At 57.0% G+C, this 22,445-nt stretch overlaps 2 protein-coding genes across 2 annotated transcripts; both read right to left on the bottom strand.

Annotated features, from left to right (window-relative positions):
- Positions 1–3,105: 3,105 nt before the first annotated feature.
- Positions 3,106–13,603, bottom strand: RASAL3 (RAS protein activator like 3). The gene is made up of 18 exons (XM_044917670.1): positions 13,533–13,603; positions 13,065–13,402; positions 11,163–11,320; positions 10,933–11,011; positions 10,765–10,826; positions 10,312–10,382; positions 9,584–9,710; positions 9,398–9,496; positions 8,405–8,947; positions 7,889–8,033; positions 7,484–7,628; positions 6,381–6,617; positions 6,084–6,285; positions 5,852–5,970; positions 4,641–5,031; positions 4,224–4,381; positions 3,642–3,705; positions 3,106–3,537 (listed from the first exon to the last, which is right to left on the bottom strand). The coding sequence occupies exons 2-18, from the start codon at positions 13,387–13,389 to the stop codon at positions 3,397–3,399; spliced, it is 3,066 nt and encodes a 1,021-aa protein (XP_044773605.1). The 5' UTR covers positions 13,390–13,402; positions 13,533–13,603; the 3' UTR covers positions 3,106–3,396.
- A 2,598-nt stretch (positions 13,604–16,201) lies between these two features.
- Positions 16,202–21,862, bottom strand: PGLYRP2 (peptidoglycan recognition protein 2). Its single transcript, XM_021683174.1, has 5 exons — positions 21,672–21,862; positions 19,420–20,547; positions 18,205–18,415; positions 17,327–17,624; positions 16,202–16,316 (listed from the first exon to the last, which is right to left on the bottom strand). Exons 1-5 carry the CDS (start codon positions 21,760–21,762, stop codon positions 16,227–16,229), a joined length of 1,818 nt encoding a protein of 605 aa, XP_021538849.1. The 5' UTR covers positions 21,763–21,862; the 3' UTR covers positions 16,202–16,226.
- Positions 21,863–22,445: the final 583 nt, after the last annotated feature.

The raw sequence follows: 22,445 nt of genomic DNA, 5'->3' as shown, positions 1-22,445 counted from the left end.
GGATGCTGCCTCAGTTTCTTCTTCCTTGAAGCCCCAATCCTCACCCTTGCTGCTCAGTGCCTCAGTTTACCTCCCAGCCCAGGAGAGCTGAGTAAAGGGTGCTGAGGCCTTATCCATATGCATCGTATCCCAGATGGCCTCTATCCTCAGTATGCCCCAGTCTCCCCACCGGTAACTCCTCTTTACACAGCTCCTGTACTGTACTGCCTCAGTTTACCCCATTTTTACACATGCAAACTCATGCACTTTGTTTTCTTCCAACATTAATCCTATCACTTCTCCCAGGTGCCTCCCTTCATTCACACACTGCTGCACTTTTCCCAACTGTGCCCTCGCGTCCATGCACATGCATCTCCTATGCCCATGCCTCAGCAGGCATCCCAGCCACTTCTGCACTCGGATCCTAGACACTATCCCAAGTGCCCCCATCATTACCTCTGCACTTTTCCCACACTCCAACCCCCATCCCCTCAGGACCTTAGGGTTCTCATTAACCCTTTCACCCTCACACACAGCCTCAAGTGACCCCAGCTTTAACCCCTCCTCTCCCCAACATCACCCCTCATGCATACCCAGCCTGGGCTCTTCCATCCCTCCCTCCCAAGATTTCTCTAGTCTGCGGACAAAAACGACGGATGGGGCTCCTGGTCCAGAAATGAGGACCCTGGGGAGGCCGTGTGTGTGTGGGGGGGTGGGTGCTGTCCTCTCCACCTATAAATACCTTCAAGGTAACGGCAGAAAGTGAAGGGCAGGAATGAGGCGCCCTCCCCAGGGAGATGGTGGGGAGGCCGGGCCCAGGCAACCGGGGCGGGGCCCGGGCTCCAGGCCTGGCTGAAGGCGCTGCCCTCGGGGGCCTGGGGGCTCCCAGGGGGCCAGTCCGTGGCCTGGCAGTCGTGGCGGGGGTCCCTGCCCAGGCCCAGAGGAAGCACCTGCGGGTGCCCACCGGGTGGGCACTGCCCGCGGGGAACAGGCGGGACCGCAACTTCGGAGCACTTTGGCAGCGTGGGAAGGGGCCTCCCGCCTGGACGCCCCCCCGGGGTCGCAGGGGTGGGGGCGGCGCCGCGCCAGCGCACCCCTCGTTGGGCCAGGGTCCGGGAGACGCTCCCTCCGCCCGTGCACTTCGGGGCGGGAGACCCCGTGGGACGCGCCGAGGTGGGGGGACACCTGCCCCAAGACCCCCGCTCCTCCCCCCCACCGGAAAGGGCCCGCCCCCGACCAGGCCCCGCCCCTGCAGGCCCCGCCCCCGCCCCCCGCCCCGGGGGGTCCCGCCTGGCCCGGCCCGGCCCCGGCCTCCCCCTCCCCGCGCCGGCTCCGCCCCGCCCGCGGGCTCCCCAGGCCGGGCCGGGCCTCACCGGGGAGGCGGTGCCGCCGGCCAGGCGCCGGGGTTCGAAGCTCCCCTCCTCGGTGCGGCCGTCGCTGCCGCTACCGCCGCTGCCGCTCCCGGTGCCGGTGCCGCGGCCTCCGCAGCCGCCGCCGCCTCCACCGCTCGGGGGACATTGTCCCTTTAAATCGCTCCCCCCGCCGCCCCGCCCCCCCGGCGCGCCGCCGTGACCTCAGCGCGACAGCCCCGCCGCGCCGCCATGATGGGGAGGTCCAGGCCCCCCTCCCCCCCCCCCCGCGCCGTCCGGGGAGGGGGCGGTCAGCGGGCGCGCCGCCATATTGGGAGTGGCCAGGCGGGTCACCCTTAAAGGGGCCGCGCGGCCTGAGAGTCCAGGGAGAGGGTCTGTTTCCATGACAACACACTTGTCCCCCTGCCCCCAATAGCTCCTCATCACCCTACTGGTTCTTCCAATGCTAGGCCTGCTAATAGCACCAGAAGAGTGGGGAGGGGGCAGAGAAGTTCCCCCATGGGTCATTTATAGGTCATTGAAAACTCCACTCAGCCAATCCTTATCCTTCAGTCCCCTGCCCCCAATCAGCTACCTTCCAACCACAAGTCTTCTCCCTCCTTTCCCATTATCCACAGTGGACTTCAGCATCTACAGGCCCCTAGAGCTGCCCTAGGTCCCCAATGCTAAGCCCCCCTTCTCCACCCAACCCCAAGGATCACAGCCTCCAGAACTACCCCATCGTGAATACATAACAGGTCTGCTGCCTTCTTCCATCCACCACTCATCCATATGTCCAACCACCCACTCATCTCCCTACCCATTCATCCACACTCATCTATCCATTCAATCAACTAACCAACTATCCACCCATCCATCCAAACACCCACTCAAACCACCCATCCACCTCCTGTCTTCCCACTCATCCATCCACCAATCAACCAACATCTGGTCCTGTCAGCCAGCTAGCCACCCACCCAAATTCCCATCCACCCACTCAACCCACTCATCTACATCCCATCTACCTGCCCATCCACCCCACCACCCAAGTAAATACTTACATATCCAAACAACCAAGCAAGCATCCACCCATCCCTACACACATCCTTCCACCCAGCCACGCAGACATCCATCCTTCAATTGCACATTTACTTGTTTGTCCACTAGAGTGTAAGCTCCATGAGGACAGGAGTCCTGTCTGCCTAGCTCATTATTGTTTCCTCACTGCCTAGCTCAAGTCTCAGGAAACCCCAACAAATATTCATACAATGTATATAACCACCTACTCAATTAACTCAAATATTTATTTCCTACTGTGATCCAGGCTTTTCTAGGTAGACGTACCTATCCCAGCTAACTGCTTATTTACTCACCTACCAGGGCAAGTTTCCACCAAATGCTAACCTATTTATCTGTCAAATGTCCCATACACACTACCCCTCACCCATCCATCCACCCATGACTCAAATGCCCACTCATTTACCTAACCAACACTCACAGAGTTCAACGGTCTCCACACGTACTCACCCCTTCCTTCATCTGCCTCCCAGACCCATGCTCTCCCTGCCATGAGGGAGCTGGTGTGGGATTTGGGGGCCTAGGAAGATGCTCTCATCTGAGGCCTGGGCTTCAATCAGAAGCAGGTGCTGCCCCTAACAATGACAAATTCCTTTTATTGAACACCTTAAACAATGGGTCTTCTACTGTGTAAGAAACTTTAGATCCATTTTACAGATGAGAAAATTGAGGAACTAAGAGAGTAAAGGTCTAAGGTCACACAGCTGGTGAGACTCTCCTTATATTGTCCCTTCCATGAGAACTCCAATTAGTAGAGAAATTGGGAGACTTGAATGGTGGGAGGGGGATGCTTTCTGATTGGCCACACTTAGGGGCAAAAAAAGGCCATCCATTTTACTGAAATCAAAATTTTACTGGGTAACCTCACAGTGCCAGACTGGTTGGCTTAGGGCTCCACTCCCCACTGTAGGCCACGTAGGGCTGAGGCAGGGGTCGGACAGGCCTTTAAGACGGTATCTGCTCCCAGACCACGTGGGACAGGGTGGGCAGCTCAAGTGGTATCTCCGTTGAGGCAGGGTGGTTTGAGGGGTAGGGGCTGGTTCCGAGATCCCGACGTTCTGGGAAGCTGCAGGCTCTGGACCACATTCCTCAGCTGGGCCTGAGTACTCTCCATCTCAGCCAGACGGCGCTCCTGGAGAGGCAGTGGCAATGGGCTCGGAGCCAGGGGAGGGTTGCACCCCAACCCTGGTTCCCTCATCGCCCAGATCTTCCCCAGGGCTACGGCAGGGGTCTCACCAGACTTTTAAGCCTGTGATCTTCACTGCTTGGAGCACCACGCCCTGGATCCGACTGCGGAGTCCTGTGGGGAGCAGGGGCAAGAGGGGAGGGTCAGAGGCGGAGAAACTCCCCTCCAGCTCCTGGTTGGACAGCCAGGAGTTCGGGGGCGGGGCTTGGCGTGGAGGCGGGGTTTGTCCACGCTAGGGGGCGGGGCCTAGATAAACTTGGGGCCCGGACTGAATCAGAGCCTTGAATAGCTGGGATGAAAGGACCAACCAACTCTTGAGGGTGGGGCTTGGACAGTCCTGGGTGAGGTGGTGACAGGGACGAAGATGTGCCCAGACTGAGAGACGCGGGACCAACCTGTTTGGGAGGGCCTGATTGAGGAGTGGGGCCTGGACGGTAGGACTCGCCAGCGACCTGGGGTGGGCGGAGCTGACAAGGGGCGGGGCGAAACAGGGGTGTTGGGGCGGGACTGGAAGGGGGCGTGGCCTGCCGGAAGTGATTTGGGTGTGATTGAGAGGCCTGAATGAAAGTGGGGCAGATCTGATTACAGCGGGCTCACCCAGAGGCAGAGCTAATGGAGGAGGCGGGGCTCACCCTTCACGGATCCTGGAGTCCAGGTCTTGCAGCTGGCCCTGAAGCTGCTCCTGCTTCTCCGTCAAGGCCCGGAGGTGGGTGCCCAGCGACTCCACGAGGCTGGACAGAGCCTTCTGTTCCTCGCGCAGGGCGGCCACCTCACACTGCAGCTCTGCCAACTGTGGGGAGGGAGCAGATGTAACCTGACCCGTCGTCCCGCCCCTTCTTCTCCCCTGCGCTCTGCCATCTCACTGCCCTGCCCCGTTAGGAAACCTCGCTCCCGTCTTACAGAGTTGCAAACTGAGGCTCGGAGAGGTTTGCACTAGGCCTGGGGTCACACAGCGCAGAGAGCTCGGCATTTGAACCCAGACCTGCCTGGCTTTCTGTCTTTCCAGTCCCGTCATTCCCCTCTGTGTGCAGACCTGAGCTGGACCTCACCTTGCCCACGGGTCGGTGCACGCCCAGAGCCTGGTCTCTGTCCCGCGGCTGGTCCAGCTGGCGCTGCCACGGCACCGACGGCTTCCGAGGCAACGATGCTGAGGCCCCGGTCCAGGGCCGGCCTCGGGGAGCGGGCCCCGTGCGAAGCGAGCTTTTGGGCCGTGGCCGGGGCCCTGCAGAGGGGCGGCGACGAGCGGGGCGGCCAGCCGGGACGCTCTGCGTGCGCTGCACGGGCCGGGACAGCCGCGGGGGCGGCTCTTGGTCTGGCGGCGGTCGCGCCCAACTCCCTGCGCCATGAACGCTGCGTAGAGACTGGCTCTTGGAGATGAGAGGGGTGTGCTTGGGGAGATCCCGAGGAGCCAGGAAGCCGGGCTTGTCCCCTGCAGAGAAGCTGGGGGTGGAATGGGAGAGCTCAGATCAGCCCCTGAGCTGACCCCCAAACCTACCTCTGACCAGAAATGACTCCACCTCTGATCTTTTACTTCTATGTGACTTTGTCACTGATGGAATCACATTTGGATCTCTGACCCTGGACTTCTGACAATACAGTCTTCTCTATGACCCTTGACACGACCATCTCTGTAACCTCTGATTCCAATCTGACCCTGGGCTTGACCTCTGCTCACAGGGATACCCTTTTCCTTCCCTGTCTGACCCCTCCTTTGTCCCTGACCTCTGACCTTAAGCTGATCCTGTCTCTGCCTCCTCACAGACCATGGTCCCTGATCTCTGACCATATGACTTTACCTATAACCCTTGACCCCGTTTGGCCATGGGCCTGACCTCTGCTTACCATATGAACCTGTCCCTGACCCTTGATGGTGCATCTTAACATCTGATCCTGATTTGACTCCATCCACAACCTCATCACTGACCCTCATAACTGACCACAATGTCACTTTCTCTGACCCCAAAAGTGACCTCTCCCTGACCTCTGCGATGACCTATCCCCACCTTGGACTCCAATCTGATCCAGTACCTATCTTCTGACCATACTGTGAACCTCTCTCTGACCCCGTGGATGACTCCGTCTCCAGCCTCTTACCTTTATGCAACAGTTTCTGACAGTGAATCCCAAGGCGACTGCTGTTCCTGACCCCTGACGTGATCTTATCTTCACCTCTGGCCCCGGTCTGACCCTGTGCTTGCCTTTGGTCTGGCCCCTTCTCTCACCCATCAGAACTGGGCCAGACCTGAGGCAGGCTGGTTACCTGGAGTGAACTTGGGCTGGGGGTGGTGGGAGCCGCATCGGCACAGTCACAGGTACAGGCCGGCCCTCCTCAATGGCTCGCAGGATGGTGGGCAGCGGTTCCAGGCTGTCACGGGTTGCCTGATGAGGCATGTAGGGAGGATGGTAAACAAGCTCTCTAGGACCATAGGCTCCCTGCCCTCTTGCCTCCCTACCCCACACCCTAGGCTCTGGGCTCTGCACTCTGGCCATACCTGGTCAAGTTCAGCAAAGATGGTGCAGAGCTGGGCGTGCAGGACTGCCAGCTGGAGGGCTAAGTCACTGCTGCCCTGGTAGCCACTGGGTGCTGCATCCACATCCACCATGGCCACTTGGTCCAGGAAGTGTTTCATGGCTGGTCCATGATCCTCCAGAAAGCTATTCATGAAGCCCATGTAGGCCTCCTTCTCACCAAACCTGGGCAAAAGTCGGACTGGGTGGGTCAGACCAGGCATCTGCCACCCCACTGCCCTGGCACGCACCCCTCCCCTCCCCAGCCTCCCAGCACCTACGGGGCACTGTTGGCGAGGTTCTGGATGACCTTGGCGATCAGTGTGAGGGTGCGGGCTGGGCCAGGTGCAGGGTGCTCTGGTGCCAGACCAAAGAGGCTGGGTGCCAGGATGGCAGGACACAGGAGCCGTAAGAAGAGAGAGGCACACACCAGTCGGGGGCCCAGTGCCTCAGAGCCACGTGCCTTGCATGCTTCTCGCCAGCCTGAGAACACGGTGCCCAGCTCTGCTGGAAACCAGCTGGGGCAGAAGAGGCAATGGTCAAAGGGGGAGGGTATGGACATAAAAGTCATATTCATGTCAAGGTCCTAAGGTCAGAAGTCAGGAATCACCGGCACTATGGGTTCCAGGATTGGAGACATTGAGGATAATAATGCTTGGGGTCAGGATTTATGGGGTAGTTATTGTGGTGACCTCTGGAGTCAGTAATCTGGGAGGTGGGGATACAGGTTCACATGGGGATACAGTCCATGAGCTTGGGAGGTAGCTATAAAGGAACATGAGATTGGGGTGCTAGATTATATAAGATGAGGTAGGATGGGCTTGAGGTTACAGTCACCTAGGTTCAGAAATTATGGTATTGATGTTCCAAGTGATGTGGGACTGAACATAGGTTAACCTAGGGTCAGAGTTTAAGGAATTGGAATCCCTGGTTTCTTGTGATCAGTTGCATGGAATTTGGGGTACAGGGTCATTTAAGATCAAGGGTCATGGGATTGGGGGTTTTAGTATCACCTGGAATCAGAGGTCTTTATTGAGGTCCTATATTAACTGGGGTCAGCTAGCATGGAATTAGGGTATGGGGTCCCCTGTAGTTAGAGGACAAGGAATTGGGTCCAGGTTCCTTGGGGTCAGTAACCCCAAGTTGACCTGATATGGGGAATGGGTTACCAGACTTAGCAAACAAAACTTCAGGACAAACAGTTAAACTTGAATTTCAGATAAAAATGAATACTTTTTTAGTATAAGTATGTCCCAAATGTTGCATGCGTCCCATTTAACTGGGCATCCTGTTTTTATTTGGCAACCCCAATTGGGGGTCAGGGCTATTAGCACAGTGGCTGAGAAGTAGGGCTAGGCTCAGGTGCTGGGGCCCTGATTCTCACTTGTAGGAGTGGATGATGTTTTGGAAGACTTCCTCACAACTGTTTCGCAGTCTGGTCTGGTGCTGCGGCAGCTCTGGGGCTGGGCACTTGCTGGGGTCCACCTCACAGTCCTCACTGGAGGCACAGAGACGCTGCACGACCTGCCCTGCAGTTCAGCACAGCCAGACAAGAGGCCAGGGCCGTGACCACCACAACCCACCACACTCAGCCTCCAACTCTGTCTCCACCTTCCTCCGGAGACACCTAACATCTCTGGGGGAGCCCCCAGTTGCCTCCAGGATTCCAGCACCCCCAAAGGTACTACCCACTACCAGCATCCAGGTTACCTAGGATCTCCCAGATCTCCCCCGGGGAGGGGGTTCCTAGCCCGCCTAGATGGCCTCTGACATCCACCCTCTGGCTCACCCAGCGTCTCTTGGAGGTAATCCTGTGCCACCAGCTTCATGTACTCATCAATAGCCTTGGTGGCCAATGTGTTTTCCCGGAATAGCAGCGCCTCACGGCCTCCACTGCGTGCCAGCTCTGCGGTGCCCAGGTCTGTCACCAGTGCCTGGGGACAGTGGGGTTCACGTTGCGCGGGGGAGCGGACGGAGCTAGGGGGCATACGAGCCCTTGGCCAATCACTCCCACCTGGGACACAAGCCCGGACCCTCCTAGCTGCTAGAGTCTTCACTGCTAGGGCTCACAAGGTCGGATCCTCTAGCCCTCACAGCAGAAATTTAAATCTTTCAGCTTAGAGGCTCAGTTCAGGCCCCGCCCCTCACAGCTGAAGCTCAGGTCCCGCCCCTCGTGGTGCCCCGCCCCTCGCCTGTGCCGCCGGGGTCCTGAGACACCGGTACCCCCCAACACCCACACTGCTCCCCGGAGCGCGCGATCAGGCAGCCTCTGGTCACTCGGGTCCGCCCCGTCGCAGCGCCGCACCTGCGCCCGGCCGGTGGCCTGCAGCACTCGCACCATGGCAGCCGCCAGCTCCTCCTTGGCCTGGGCAGACAGCGCGGGCTCCAGCGCCCCGCAGAGGCGCGCGTAGTGGAAGGTGAGGAACTCCGCCAGCTCCTTGTAGCGCTCGGACGGCAGCACGCGCAGGCGCCGCGCCCGGATCCGCGCCCGCAGCGCGGCGCCTGCTGGTGCCCCGAGCAGCGGGAACCAGCGCTCCAGGCCCGCGGCGGGCGCGCGGGGGACGCCCAGCTCTTCCAGGGCCAGTGCCACGCGGCCCAGCGCCGCTCCCCCCAGGCCAGCTCCGCGCAGCCTCAACGACAGGCGACGCGCCGGCGGCAGCGCCTCGAAGTGGAAGCGCTCGGCCCAGAAGAGCGGGCCCGGGCCAGCCCGCGGCGCTGTGCGCGCCAGGAGAGCGCCGTCCAGCCACAGCTCGGCGCGCACGCCTGCGGACCCCGTCGCCGCTCGGGGCAGTCCCTTTGCCTCGTGCACCCACACGCTCAACCACGTCTCTTCCCGCTCCAAGTTGTCCTGCGGACCGGAGTGGGTTGGGGGAGGCGTCGGTGCTCGACGTGGGGCACCGTGCCCCCAGGGAGATCGCTGGGCCCTTGGGGGAAGACAGGGGCCACGGCGGTCTCAAGGTGGTTCTGCGAAAGCCCTCTAGCTTTTCTGGGCTCTCGCAGAGAGATCCGGGCTCCAGGGTACGGAGGAGTAGCCGCGGGATGGGGACTTGGCCATTGCCTGGTAGGCGGGGCTTTGGGTGCAAATAGTTCCCGGATTGAACTTCTGGGACCGGGTTGTTTGACCAGGGGCTGGTAACAGACGGAAGCTGAGGAGGGTCTCGGAGTTTTTGCAAAGGTGTTAGCCGGCAGGTGTGTCTAAGAGGCAGGGTTAGGGCGGGGGGCGGGGGTTTGGGTGGGGAAAGGGCGGGGCCCGGGCTGTGGGCGGGGCCTGCACGTCCAACTTTGCCGCTGTACTGACCTGGTTGGGCTGGAAGTGGCGGCGAAGGTCCTCGATCCAGCGGTCTCTCTCAGCGGCGGAGCGACAAGAGAAGCAGCGGCTCCCGCCCGTCCACGTTACCTGTTGGAGATGGGGATCCAAGGGTGCGGTTGAGGCCAAGGGTAGAACCAAAGAATCTGGGTGAGGTGGAGAGTTCTCTGCATTTACCTGGAAGCAGTGGGGCTCCTCCAGGAGGCTGGGGTGCAATGGCCAGACCCTTACATCCCGCTCAGCACCCAGGTCCAGCTCGGAGAGCGTGGCCAGCGATTCCCGAGATCCCAGAGCACTGGGGGATCTGGGGAGCGGGCGGTTGAACAAGTGGTCATTCTTCCCTCCTCCGCACAAACCCACCCCCTAGAGCCTGAAGGGTGGAGGGAGGCCAGGATGAACTTGAACCTAAATTGGACTTGAACCCATCGCTTTCAGGATAAAAACTCAACTCCTTATGGTGGCCTGTGTTACCTTACATAGTACAGTCTTTGTCACCTTTTGACCACATTTCCCTCCACTTAGTCCCTTTCTCTGAACTTCAGTCATCCTGGCCTTGTTTTTATCGCTTCATCTGGCCTCTTGGCCTTTGCACTCCCTGTTTCCTAGCCTGGAATGCTTTTCCTGTCCCTCTTGGCCTGGCGAACTATCATCCGTCCTTCAGATCTCAGCTCAGTGGTCCATTCGCTGACACTCCCAGCCCAGGGCGTTGACTTAGTTCCTGATTTAGAGTTAGTGTGTTAGACTCTGCCCCCACCCTTCAGCCGAGGGGTGGCTCCAGCATTGCTCTGGGGCAGGACACAGAGGGGGCCATGGGAGGTATTTGGTGAAGGTGGGAAGGATAGGCAGGTGGGGGTGGAGGGGGCCATGTTGAATTCCAGCCCCTTCTGCCCCTCAGAGACTCTTACCCATCCCGGCAGGCACTGGCTCCGAGCTCCGACCTGGCCTTTTTCTTCTCTTTCAGCCGCTTGAGCAATCCCTGTGGGAAGGGGGATATCAGCTGGACAGAACCCTGTTCTCCCTCCTCAACTTCTTTCCCCCCAGGGTGTCCTGGGTCGTCTGCTGGTTTGGGGAGACCGCAACCTCAGGCTGTTTTAGCAGTAATAATAAAGGCAACCAAAATTTGGGGGGTTTTTTCCTTTTTTTTTTCTTTTCTAAAGCACCAATCCTATGCTTTCTCTTTTGACTTCTCATAAACAGCCCTGGGGGGGTGGGGGGTTCTCTCATTAGCTCCATTTGACTGATAGGGACACTGAGGCCAAAAAAGTGACCTGCCCAAGAGCACCCAGTAAGAGTCCCCTTTCATCTCTGAGGGTCTGGGAGTCTTTGCTCTCCCCTCCACCTCCCACTGGATGGCTCACCCGAACGTTGTGGACCTGGTTGGGGCCAGCAGCCTCTGCGTCAGTCTTTCCGGGGATCCGATCTGTAGGTGGTCAGGGGTGGAAGGTTGGGGGATGGGATCATCTTGAATTCTGCCCCACCTTGACATGCTACCAAATGCCCCAGCCCTCCGCACCTCTGAAACTTACCTGGATCTCTGAGGCTCCCCATGGCTACCTGGAGGCTGCCCTCAGAGCTAGCGCTCCCCACTCGGGGCCGGCGAGGACCCTGTTGTCCATAAGAGTGGGTAGTCATAAAGGGGAGGTAGGCAGGCAGACAGAAGGAGAGGCAGACACTTTCCATTATCCTCCCCCTGCCCACTCTTCTGTCTCCTTCCCACCGTCTTCTTCCCTCCACTCACCCCTGTGCCCCTTCTCACCTCCTCCTCACCCCCAAGCAGCACCAGCTTCCCATCGAGCAGGGTGAAGGCCCCAATGTTCCAGATGGGTACGTCAGGTGTGGGGGCCTCAGGGATCTGTGGGGCAGGGGTCTCTGGCTCTGGCTCAGGCTCTGGGCAGAGGAGTAGGTGCTGGGGACCTGGGAGTCCTTTCCTCTCCCTCAGTGGACCGTCTCCATTCAGAGAGGCTCATCAGGCATTCCTTCCCAGGTGTCTCCGCTCCCCCCAACCCCAGCCCACCCAGCAGCCATGTCAGTCTGTTGTTGGACAAGTTTCCACCCCTCTTGTCCTTGTCCCCACAGGCCATGGGTAGTGGACACATGTGCCCTGTACTGTGTTTACTAATCCACCTTCTCTCATTTAATCCTCCAAAAGCTATTCAAGGGCTATTATCACCCCCATTTTGCCAAGGAGGAAACTGAAAACCAGAGAGGTTGAGGGACTTGCCCAGGGTCATACAGCTTGTGAGTGGTTGAGCCAGGTTCAGACACAAGCATTCTTCTTTTAACCAAGACAGTAGATAGGCAGCTCCAAGAGGTTAAACAAGACAGCATCCTTGGTTCCTTACATAAATAACTAATCTAAGGTGGAAAGTATTCAAAATTTGAGAAAGGAATAGAAAAAAGATCAGGGTAGGGAGAGGTGGTGGTGCAGTGGGACAGGGAAAGCCTCCAGAGATGGTAGGTTTGCACTGGGTCTTGAACAGCAGGTTGGATTTTGACAGAGATGGAGGGGACAAGGGCAGTAACAGCTTGGGCAAAGGTTCAGAGATGGCAAGGCCCAGGAAAAGCAAGAAGGGCCCAGAGGGCTCAGAGGCTAGAGGGAGAAGATCCAGGATGAGACTGGTACAGAATCTTGGGTGCCAGTTAGAGAACTGGAGGTTTTATCCTGGGGGTAATGGGGAACCACGGGAGGTGTTTGAGCAGAGGAGGAGCAGTCCTGCTTCTTGGAGAACTCTCTCTCTGGATCCTATGGAGTGAGCAATACCTGATACCCTGAAGGGAGTTAAAGGGATGCCTCTGCAAAATGGGAATATGAACAGTGGGAAATGAGGTTCTCAGAATAGATAGGTTGAATCAACCCTCCCAGATCACCTGTCTGTCCTATTGTTTTCCCATCAGGGGAATAAATACTCCACTTGTTAATAGATCACTTAAATCATGCTGGGCCCTGGGCTAGTGCTGCATTCCTGAACTACAGTCTTCATGGCATCCCTTACTCTTCTAGATCCCTCTGTGGAACAGCCCCATCTGTCGTTTTTGGTTTACTTGTTTACTGTCTGTCATACCCACTACACTGTGAGCTACATGGGGTAGGCAATTCCATCTGTTTTGTTTACTGCTTTGTCCTTAGTGCCTAAATCAAGGCCTGGCATGTCGTAAATGCTCAATAGACCTCTGTTTGAATGAATGAATGAATGAATGAATGAATATGAGTGAATGAAATTATATATGCTTCAAGGTAGGCATTATGATCCCCATTTAACTGATGGAGAAGCTGAGGTTCAAAGAAGTGAAGAAACTGAACATATGGAGGCCAGAGGGCTAAGGTGGATATCCAGGCAGGAGAGAACGAGCCTGGGCTATTGGATATGAGGAGAGACCCACTGGGGCCAAGAGCCATTTGGCATCTGGACAGTACCACCCTCAGTCTCTTCCCTCTCCCTTCCCCAGGATGGACCCCCAGCCCATAGGCCCCTGGCCACTCCCCCTACCCCCCAGTCCCTGTGTGAGGGGGAAGAGGGAAGAGGGCAGCTGGGCCCCAGCCACTTCCTGTTGGGCTTTTGCACTCCCCACAACTTCCTGTGTCTGTAGGGCTGATGCTCCGGAGGCAGACAAAACCCAAGCATCCGGCCTCCCAGCCTGGGTGGGGGGGACCATGTACCTGGGGCCTCCGGCTCTGGTCCTGGCTCCAGCGGCGGGGTCTTATGCCTTCCCCAGAGGGTCTTGGATAGCCGCAGGCGACTTGTGCGTGACTCCTTGGGGGGCGCAGAGAGGACACGACGGAACAGCGAGCGAGAGGCTGGCTGGCTGCTGACCCCTGGCTCCTGGTGGCTTAGCGCCCTTCCCCAGCCGGCAAGTCGGCCCCAGCGGGACCCTCCGGCTACTTTCTCCCCATCGCCCCCTGTGTGCCAACGGTAGGAGGTTAGCAGGGACGAGGCTGCTGCAGGCTGGGTTTGGGAGGCCTTGCACGGTGATGGTGGGTCCATGGCGGGGGTTCTCCTGAGGGACAAGAGGGTGACAGTTCTGCCCAGTGTGTTCCCACATGCTGTCCTCATCTTGGCCCCCTCCCCACTCACAGCTCCACCCCCAGGTAACCCCCTCAGTGGCCACCATGCCCTCCCTCCCTTACCTTGATTTCCCGACCAGCCCCAAAATCAGCAGCCGTCTGCACCCTGCCTGGCTTCCTCCCACTGAACGCAACTCCACGTGACCCTGTCTGTCCCACCCCACCCCACAGCCAGGCTGGGAGGGTACAGTGGGGGCAGGATGCGGGAGGCAGAGGAGGTGACAGAGCAGGACCCAGAATCTCTCATTGACCGGGAAGCCGCAATGCCGCTCTCTGAGCCTCAGATGCCATCTCTGCAGAATGGGTAGACTGACCAAGTGCTGGTGAGAATACAGGGCACCTGGAGCTCTCCTCCACTGCTGGTCAGAGTGTAGAGCAATTCACCTAAGTTGGAAAACTGACATGATCTCCTAACGTTGCCCATACACCTCACCTCTGGCCCAGCGATTACAGTGCTAGGTATACACCCAATAGACATGCCCACTAGCGCTCTTTGTAATAGCACCAAACTGAAGGCAACCCACGTGTCCATGTACTGTGGAATGGATCAATTGTGATCTCTTCCTCAGTGGAATACCATGTAGCAACGAAATGAGCAAACCACTGGATGATTGAACGTGGATGAATCACAAACAGTGAAGAGTCAATACCATGTGGTCCCTTTTATATAAAGTCGCAAAGGAGGCAAAACTGTGTGGAACAAATCAGGATGTTAGGTTCCTTTGGAAGAAGGTAGGGGAGCATGAAGGAAGCTTCTCGGAATTGATCTTTTTTTTTTTTCCCTAATGGTGGTGAAAGTCACATAACAAATTTAACATGTCCCGTTTCTTGAACTGGGTGAGTGCTGATTACAAGGGTGTGTTCTGTTGTGAAAATTTATTGAGCTATACAGTTCAGTGCACTTTCCTGTGTCTTCCTCTATCTTTGTTGTACCTCAGTAAGTGTTTACTTGTAAAAAGAGGTGGGCAAATGCTGTTCTAAGAAGTGAATGAGTCAGCATGAGAGTCACTCGAATCCTGGCCCAGAAGTGGGTTCCAGAGCCAGCTGGTCCTTCTCTCGCTGTGTGACCTCAGGCAAGTCACTTCCTCTCTCTGAGCCTCGGTTTCCTTATTTGTACAACAAGATGATAGTATTAGCTCCAGAAGGTTCATAATGGGAGCCTTTGTTTACTCAATAAATGTTTCCCGAGTGCCTACTATGTACTGGGTGCTGGAGAAGCCACAGGGAAATAAACAAACCTGGTTCTTGCCCTCCTGGAGCTCAGAGTCCAGTGAGGGAAACAGATCCTGAACATCAATGCAGGACATTTCTAGCTGGTGAGGAAGACTTGGAAGAAAATAGACTGCAGTAGAGGCTAAGCACAAGTGGGAAAATCCAGGAGGGCCTCCCTGAAGAGGTGACACTTGTGGCCCAAAGCATAAGGAGAGGACCATGGGATGAGCATGCCAGATAGAAGGAACAATTTGTGCAAAGGCAAGGGTGACCAGAATTCACAGGATAGGGTGGGTAGGATCACTTTCATGGGCATGTGGCCTGGGCAGTCATCCAGGACCCCCATGCTTAGAAGGGCACTGCACTGCATTTGATTTAATGCTTTGCTGTTGCTGTCTCGAAGCTTCTGCTTTTTGAACAAGGGGCCCTGCATTTTCATTTTGCCTTGTGCCTTACAAATTCTATAACCTGTCCCAAGGAGTAGGATCTTCCATGAGGGCCAAAGACCCTTCTCCTGGAGCTGGACATGTTCACACAGATGCACACACCTTAGATATGCCCACCTCTTTCATACTGCACTCAGTCCATTCACAGCACACACATACAGAGTTTCCCCATGTTCCGATGTATCCCTGAGGCTTTCCCGCTTCACTGAATACTGATCCACTCCCACTTCCCTGCATTTTTGCTGGAGGTCTTTCTCTGACGCTGGAGTCCACTTTCCCCATACAATAAGCAACCCAAAAGTGCCAGAGAATTAATACCTTCCCTGAGATCAGCCCTTAACCAATGACGATGAGGGTTGGAGGATCAATACCCCAGCTCCCTTGGATCAATATGACTCTGAGGTGTGTGTCTTACACAGTCCCCTAGAGGTCCCCAGTGGGATTGAGCTCCATGTCCCCACAGTGCCAACTTACTTGATAAAGTACCCTTTCTTGGCTGCCTTCTCTTCCCTACCTCTCTCCCTCATTCCCCAATTGATATGATCTGGGAGCACCTTCACCTCCCAAACAAACTACTTGCACTGAAATTCTTGTCTCCGGTCTGCTTCTGGGCAAACACAAATTAAGACAATTTGTGGGGCGCCTGGGTGGCTCAGTTGGTTAAGCGACTGCCTTCAGCTCAGGTCGTGATCCCAGGGTCCTGGGATCGAGTCCCGCATCGGGCTCCCTGCTCTGCGGGGAGCCTGCTTCTCCCTCTCCCACTCCCCCTGCTTGTGTTCCCTCTCTCTCTGTGTCTCTCTCTGTCAAATAAATAAATAAAATCTTAAAAAAAAAAAAAAAGACAACTTGTGCAGGGCACCTGGGTGGCTCAGTAGGTTAAGTGTCCGGCTTTGGCTCAGGTCACGATCCCAGGGTCCTGGGATCGAGTCCCGCATCAGGCTCCCTGCTCAGTGGGGAGTCTGCTTCTCCCTCTTCCTCTGCCCCTCCCCCCTACTTGTTCTCTCTCTCTCAAATAAATAAATAAAATCTTAAAAAAGAAAAAGACAACGTGTGCAAACACAGATGATGCATAGATACAGGCTTTCTTTCCACTGTCTCTTTATTGGAGGCCTGTGGCTGGCACGATCATTGGAGGTGGCTCCCTTTTGGATCTCCTGGAGGCCCTCCTGGCTGTTCTTGGTTTCACATTCTAGAAAAGACAGGGGAGGGGCTCCTGGGTGGCTCAGTCGGTTAAGCATCTGCCTTCGGCTCAGATCACGATCCCAGGGTCCTGGGATTGAGTCCCACATTGGGCTCCCTGCTCAGTGGGGAGCCTGCTTCTCCCTCTCCCTCTACTGTTCCCCCTGCTTGTGCTCTCTCACTCTCTCTGTCAAATAAATAAATAAAATCTTTTAAAAAAAAAAAAAAAAGGACAGGGGAGTGTGAGGCTTGGGGAGTGGGGGTCTGCCCCTGTCATGGAAAGGGAAGAGGACAGGGGCCCAAAGTGAGGGGGTGGGTACAATGCTGACTGCTGGCCAGTGTGCAGGTAACGTGAGATTGTGCAGGTGTGAATATAGAGATGTTTTGGTAATCGGGGTCAGGGGCTGGGTGGGATCATCAGGCCAAGTTTGTGCTGGCTGGACATAGATTGCTCCACCATAAGAGCTGTCATCAGGGGTCAGGGAGGCTGGGGCTGAGCAAGCATCCTCAGGGCTGAGATTGGGCAGAGGACTGCAGCACGGGGGTAGGGGCTAGACAGAGGTTGCACAGGCAAAGGGGTTTTCTGTAGAGGGTCACAGGCTGAGTTAGTGTTGTGTGGACAGAGGGCCCTTTGGGTAGGAGACAAAAGTGAGGCCAAGTTTGGCTAGTCTGGGTGAGGCTGTGTAGGCAGAAGGGCTGCTGTAGGGTCGGGGTCCATGCTTTGGTTGGGAGGACAGAGGTGTCGGGGCTGGGTAAAGGACAAGCTGGCCGGGTCAGGGCTGAGCCGAGGCTGTAGGGGCGGAGGACAGTGGGTAGGGGCTGTTGCAAGTAGAACGAGTGAAGTCTGGGCCTAGGTTGCCTGAATAGATGGACTGCAAGGGGGACCAGGAGCCTGGTTGACGTTGTGTGGGCCTAGGGAATTACAGTAAGGGGTCAGGGGCCTGTCTTGGTTGGGCAGGTAGACAGGGGTCAGGGCTGCGCTCTGAACGTGTGCGGAAAGATGCGGGGTCTGGTACTCACAGCAGCGAAGCGCGGCCAGGTGCGCAGCAGGTTGAAGAGCGCGTCCCCGGGGCAGTCAGTGCGCACCAGCTGGCGGTGGCCCAGCAGCGCATAGTCGGGCCGCAGGAGGCCAGCGCGCACTGCGCAGCCAGGGAGCACGTCCTGCACGGTGTGAAGCGCAGCCTTCGCAGGCAGCTCCGCAGTGTAGTTGCCCACGAAGGCCACGCCGAAGCCGCGAGAGTTGTGGCCGAGCGTGTGCGCGCCCACCCAGTGCCAGCCGCGGCCCTCGTACACATAGCCGTCTGAGCCGATCACGAAACTGTAGACGGGAGGGGGAAGCCCGCACCACGCGGCGTGAGGGAGGTCCCGCCTTTCATCTGGGCCCCTACCCCAGTTCTGCACCTGAGCCAAGGGCCACCTCCGACCCACGTCCCGCCTGGTCTCTCTGGCTCTGCCCCGCCCATCCTCTTCCCACTCCCCAAGTGCCACCGCAGAAACTATCCCGTTTTTCCGGATCTGTCCGTCAGCATTGGCCACTCCCCTTTCTACCCAGCCCCTTCCACACTGTCTCAGGTACAGCTCCTGCCCAGTTCAGAGACCTTTTCTGTCTTAGGTCATATTCCATCGATGCTCTGTCCCAGACCCAGCTCTTAACACAGGTTCTGCTCCTTTCTCAGGTCCTTCCTCCTTTCCTAGTTCCTACCCTAAACCCAAGAATCCCACTGCTAAAGCCGGGACCCAAGTCAAGGCCACGCCCCTTCGCCACTTTGGTCCCACCCACTTCCAAGCTCCTCCTCCGTCTCTCCCCGTTGGCTCCGGTCCAAGCCCCGCCCCCGGATCTGGCCACGCCCATCCAGACTACACTCTAAAAGGTTCGCGAGCCTGCGGGTTCAGTTTACCTGTAGCCAATGTCGTCCCAACCCCGAGTATCTTGGTGGAAGCGCTGCATAGAGCGCATGTCGGCGGCGCAGCGCGCGAAATCCGTGCAGGGTGGCGCAGGCACGTATGTGTGATGCACATACAAGAACCCGAGTGGCAGCTGCAGCGGCCTGGGGCTACCCCGATAGGGCGCGGCGCCCCAGCGGCAACGTGGGTGGATGGCCGGGCACCCTGTGGAGAAGGGAGTCCAGGGCTGGGGTCAGCCAGCGTTTCTCTGCCTGCCGCCTGCTCCCCCATTAGAGCGCACATATGGACCATCCCTCCAGACTCCCTCCAGATTTGAGGACATTTCCATCTCGCACTACACTGGCCCCCACGGGGATCTAACTTAACTAAATTTAACAGCATCTCAGTCCTATTGGCTTATCTGCTATGCTTCCCATCACCTTGAGGATGAACCCCAAACATTTTAGCTCTTAATTTAAGGCTCTTTACAATCCAGGACCCAACACTCTCCAGCTGGCTCTGCTCTGAGTTCTAGGGAGGGACAGCCATAGTGAGAAAAGAGGAATCTCAGCCCCCACTTATCATACTCTAATTGTGTGCTACTTGCTTTCCCTGTTTCATCTTTCTTAAACCACCCAGCACCTCCAAGAAGAAGCAATGATTTTCCCAGGCTTCACTGAAGAAGGTGAGGTTCAGAGAAGTGAAGCAACTTCCCTAAAGGTGCACAGGAGTAACTGGCTGAACTTCCATTTGAACCTCTGTGCCTTTGCGTGTGCTGAGCCCACCTCCTGGAATGCCCTCTACCTTCCCCCACTCCTTTTTTTGGGGGGGATGAACTTTTATTCATCCTTTTTTTTTTTTTTAAGATTTATTTATTTGACAGAGAGAGAGAGAGTGAGAGCAGAAACACAAGCAAGGGGAGTGGGAGAGGGAGAAGCAGTCTTCCCACCAAGCAGGGAGCCTGACGTGGGACTCGATCCCAGGACCCTGGGATCATGACCTGAGCAGAAGGCAGATGCTTAATGACTGAGCCACCCAGGCGCCCCGAACTTTTATTCATCCTTTAAGACCCAAACCTAGCCTTTCCTTACCTGTGCAGCTGCCCTGGCTCCCCAGCCTGAGCCCCTATTTCCCCCTCTGGAATCCTCCAGTCTTGGATCCCCCTGACCACATGAGGCTAAGAGTGTATCTGTGAGGGGGGAGGTCACAGGGGGTGGGGGCCTTCTCACCCAGAAAGGCCTCAGTGAATTCCTTGGTGGCATTGGTGGCTACCTCGAACAGTCGTTCTTGGCTCATGCCCCGCAGCTGAGGGTGTGCTGGCTCCAGCCTCTGTAGCAGGATGAGGGCCCCCCATACCTGCTGTGTCAAGGTGGGGGCTGAAATCAGAGCCGCTGCGTTCTGCCGTCGGAAGTTGCTGCGAAGTCCTGAATCTCCACCCACCCCGGCTCCATAGTATTGGCTCAGGAGGGCGCTGAGAGGTGGCCGAGGCTCAGGAGTTCGGCTTAGATAATCTCCAAGGAGGGCCCCATCCAGGGCCCCATTGAGGAAGGCCGTGGTGACTGGCGATGCTGCAGAATCCAGGAGTGTGAAGGTCCGGGGGGCAGAGAGCTGGTCCCAGCAGCCCTCAGTTCCCAGGCCTGAATGGCTCCAGGTTTGAGGGCTCTGGAGGAAGGCCAGACCCAGGTCTCTGGCCAGGGTGACCACCAGAAGGCTGTCCACAGTGGTCGGGGACCTGGCTTTGGCACCTGGCGAGGAGGCTTGGACATCTGGAGAGGTGACTGGGACATCTGGAGAGCCAGGTCTAACACATGGAGAGGTGGGTTTGACATCCAGATCTGTGGCTCTAATATTTGGAGGCATGGCTCCAACATCTGCAGAGGCGCCATCTGGGGGGACATCCCTGAGTCTTGGGGATGTGGCTCTTACATCCAGAACTACGGCTCCAGTGTCTGGAAAGGTGGCTCCAGCATCCAGAGGGGTGGCCGTGCTGTCCAAGGGCAGGTTGACAACCCTGTTTCCTTGTAGCCCTGCCTCCAGCCCCGCCAGAAGAGGCTCCACAGCCACCGTGGAGCCATCGGGTGCCAGCACCACTCCGTATTCCAGCCTGCCCCGGATACCATGTTGGGCCACGTCCTTGGTCAGGCCTCGAAGCTCTGGGCTCAGTTGCTGGGGATCCAGCTTGGTGGCCTTGAGATTCTGCCCCTCCAGCAGGAAGTGATGGAGGAGATCGTGGTGGCCAGAGTCCTGGGCGAACAGCAGCCACGCAGAAGCAGTGTGGCTGGCCATGGTGGCTGGTACCTTCTGCTCAAGCTCCGCCAGGGCCTGGATGACAGAGTCCATGAGCAGGGGCAGGGTGGCTGCAGGAGGAGGAACAACATTAGCCCAGTGGCCCAGCACCCTCTGTTCCTCCCCCTGCTGCTTCCACATTTTCTCAGTGCCCCTAGCTTTTCATCGGACAATGCTGTGACCCCCACCACTGTCCTTGTATAAATGAGGAGACTGAGGCGCAGATAACAGGTTAAGGAGCTTAGATGATCAGTGAGCACTGGGGAGCCATGGCAGGTTCATGAGCAGGAGAGAGACATGGCCTGGCTGGTATTCTACAATTGCTCCTTTGGCTACCATGTGGAGAACAGATTTGGGGGAGGCTAGAGTAGGGAAGGAGAGACAGTGTGGGGGTAAGCGATGAAGGTGGCCGAAGCCAGGGTGGTGGCAGTGGGATGGACAAAAATCAGAAGAGTTCCCAGGTGTTTTGAGGGGAAAATGGACAGTTTTTCTTGATGGATTGGAGTTTGGGGGATTTTAGAGGGATAGGTGTCCCTAAGGATGGCCAGGGAGGAGAGAGTGGGCCTATGCCCAGTGAGGGAAATGTCAGTGGCTGAACCTGGGACTCAGAAATGCTGGGCTCAGAGCTGGGTGGGATGTTGAATGATAGCTAACATTTATTAAACATTTACTATGTGCCAGGCACCATTCTAGGTGACTTACATAACTTAACCCATTTAATCTTCACAATGACCCTAATGAGAACAGAGAGGTTGAATCATCTGCCTAGGGTCACACAGCTAGAAAGTGGAAGAGGCAGGATTTGAACCCAAGAAGTTTTAATCCTTACGCTGTCTAGAATCCAGGTTCGTCTCCAGACGGTCCACACTATGATTCCTCTATAGCTTTGTTCCTCTCTTGGCCTAAAATGCCCTTTCCTGTTTCTGCATCAAGTCAATTTTTTTTTCTTTCTTCCTGTCCTAAATCTATGTCCCCTCCTCCAGGAAACTTTCCTGATTTTTGCTTTTCTGGCCCCAAGTCCTTTCCCCAGCTATTGTCCTGACCCTATGGGGAGCATCTGGAGACTAGAGGTTCCTTGAGACTGGGGCCTCCTGGGGTCTCCAGCCTCACCCTGTACAGGGCTAGACACAGAGGGGGCAGCAGCACATTCTTATAGAACTGGGTCCTGGCCCCGGATCTCTGCCTCCTGACCCACCTGTCCCTGGCTCCAGCCGCAGCAGCAATCCGAGCAGGATCCAGAGGACAGCCTGGGCCACCATTGTGGGGTTCCAGCTTCTGAGGGACATATCCAGTTGACCTCAGCGGAGACTTTGGCAGAACTGGAAGGGGATAGGCATGGAGAACTGAGCGGTGCCTTTGGCTACTGTCAAAGTCCAGCGGTGAATGACACGGCTGCACCTTGCGGAGCTGTGGGCGGGAGGTAGCGGAAGCATGGGGACAGAGTGCCCTGGGTCAAGGTCATCTGGATCTCAGGGGCTCCCCCATCCTATTCTGTCCCTCCCAGGCTGAGGTCAAGGGTTAGCAAGCCAGGCCCATCCCAGGAGGGGCCTGGAGGCCAAGTAGTTTAGACTCCAACAAACTCTGCCCATTCCCAAGAGAAGTAGACTGAGGCCAGTACAGCAAGCCTTATCCCCTTCCTGTAGTTGTTCTGCAGCTGGCCAGGAGAGAGGACTCTCAGGTGCCCGCCAAACTGGTAAGACTGGCTGTGTTGGGGGAGGGGAGAGAAGGAGAGACCTGGGGTTGGTGCTGCCTCCTGCCTTCTTTTCTGTCAGCACCTCAGGTTCAGGCAGAGGTTGGGTGCAGGGGCTGGGGAGTGTTTGCTGAGGCCTGCTCCGAGCCCCTGGGATCAGGAGCTGTCACCTCTGACCCAGTTCCAGGTCCTGGTCCCAAGCAACCAGAGGTAGCTGAGAGCAGGGATTGGCCTGGAGCCTTCAGGACCCTGGCTTTGTCCCAGGAGCTGGCTTCTGGG

The sequence above is a fragment of the Neomonachus schauinslandi genome, chromosome 1, assembly GCF_002201575.2.
Source record: "Neomonachus schauinslandi chromosome 1, ASM220157v2, whole genome shotgun sequence".
Classification (NCBI taxonomy): Eukaryota; Metazoa; Chordata; class Mammalia; order Carnivora; family Phocidae; genus Neomonachus; species Neomonachus schauinslandi.
Note: the sequence above shows the minus strand (reverse complement) of the source record. Positions and strands in the feature narration are given on the sequence as shown.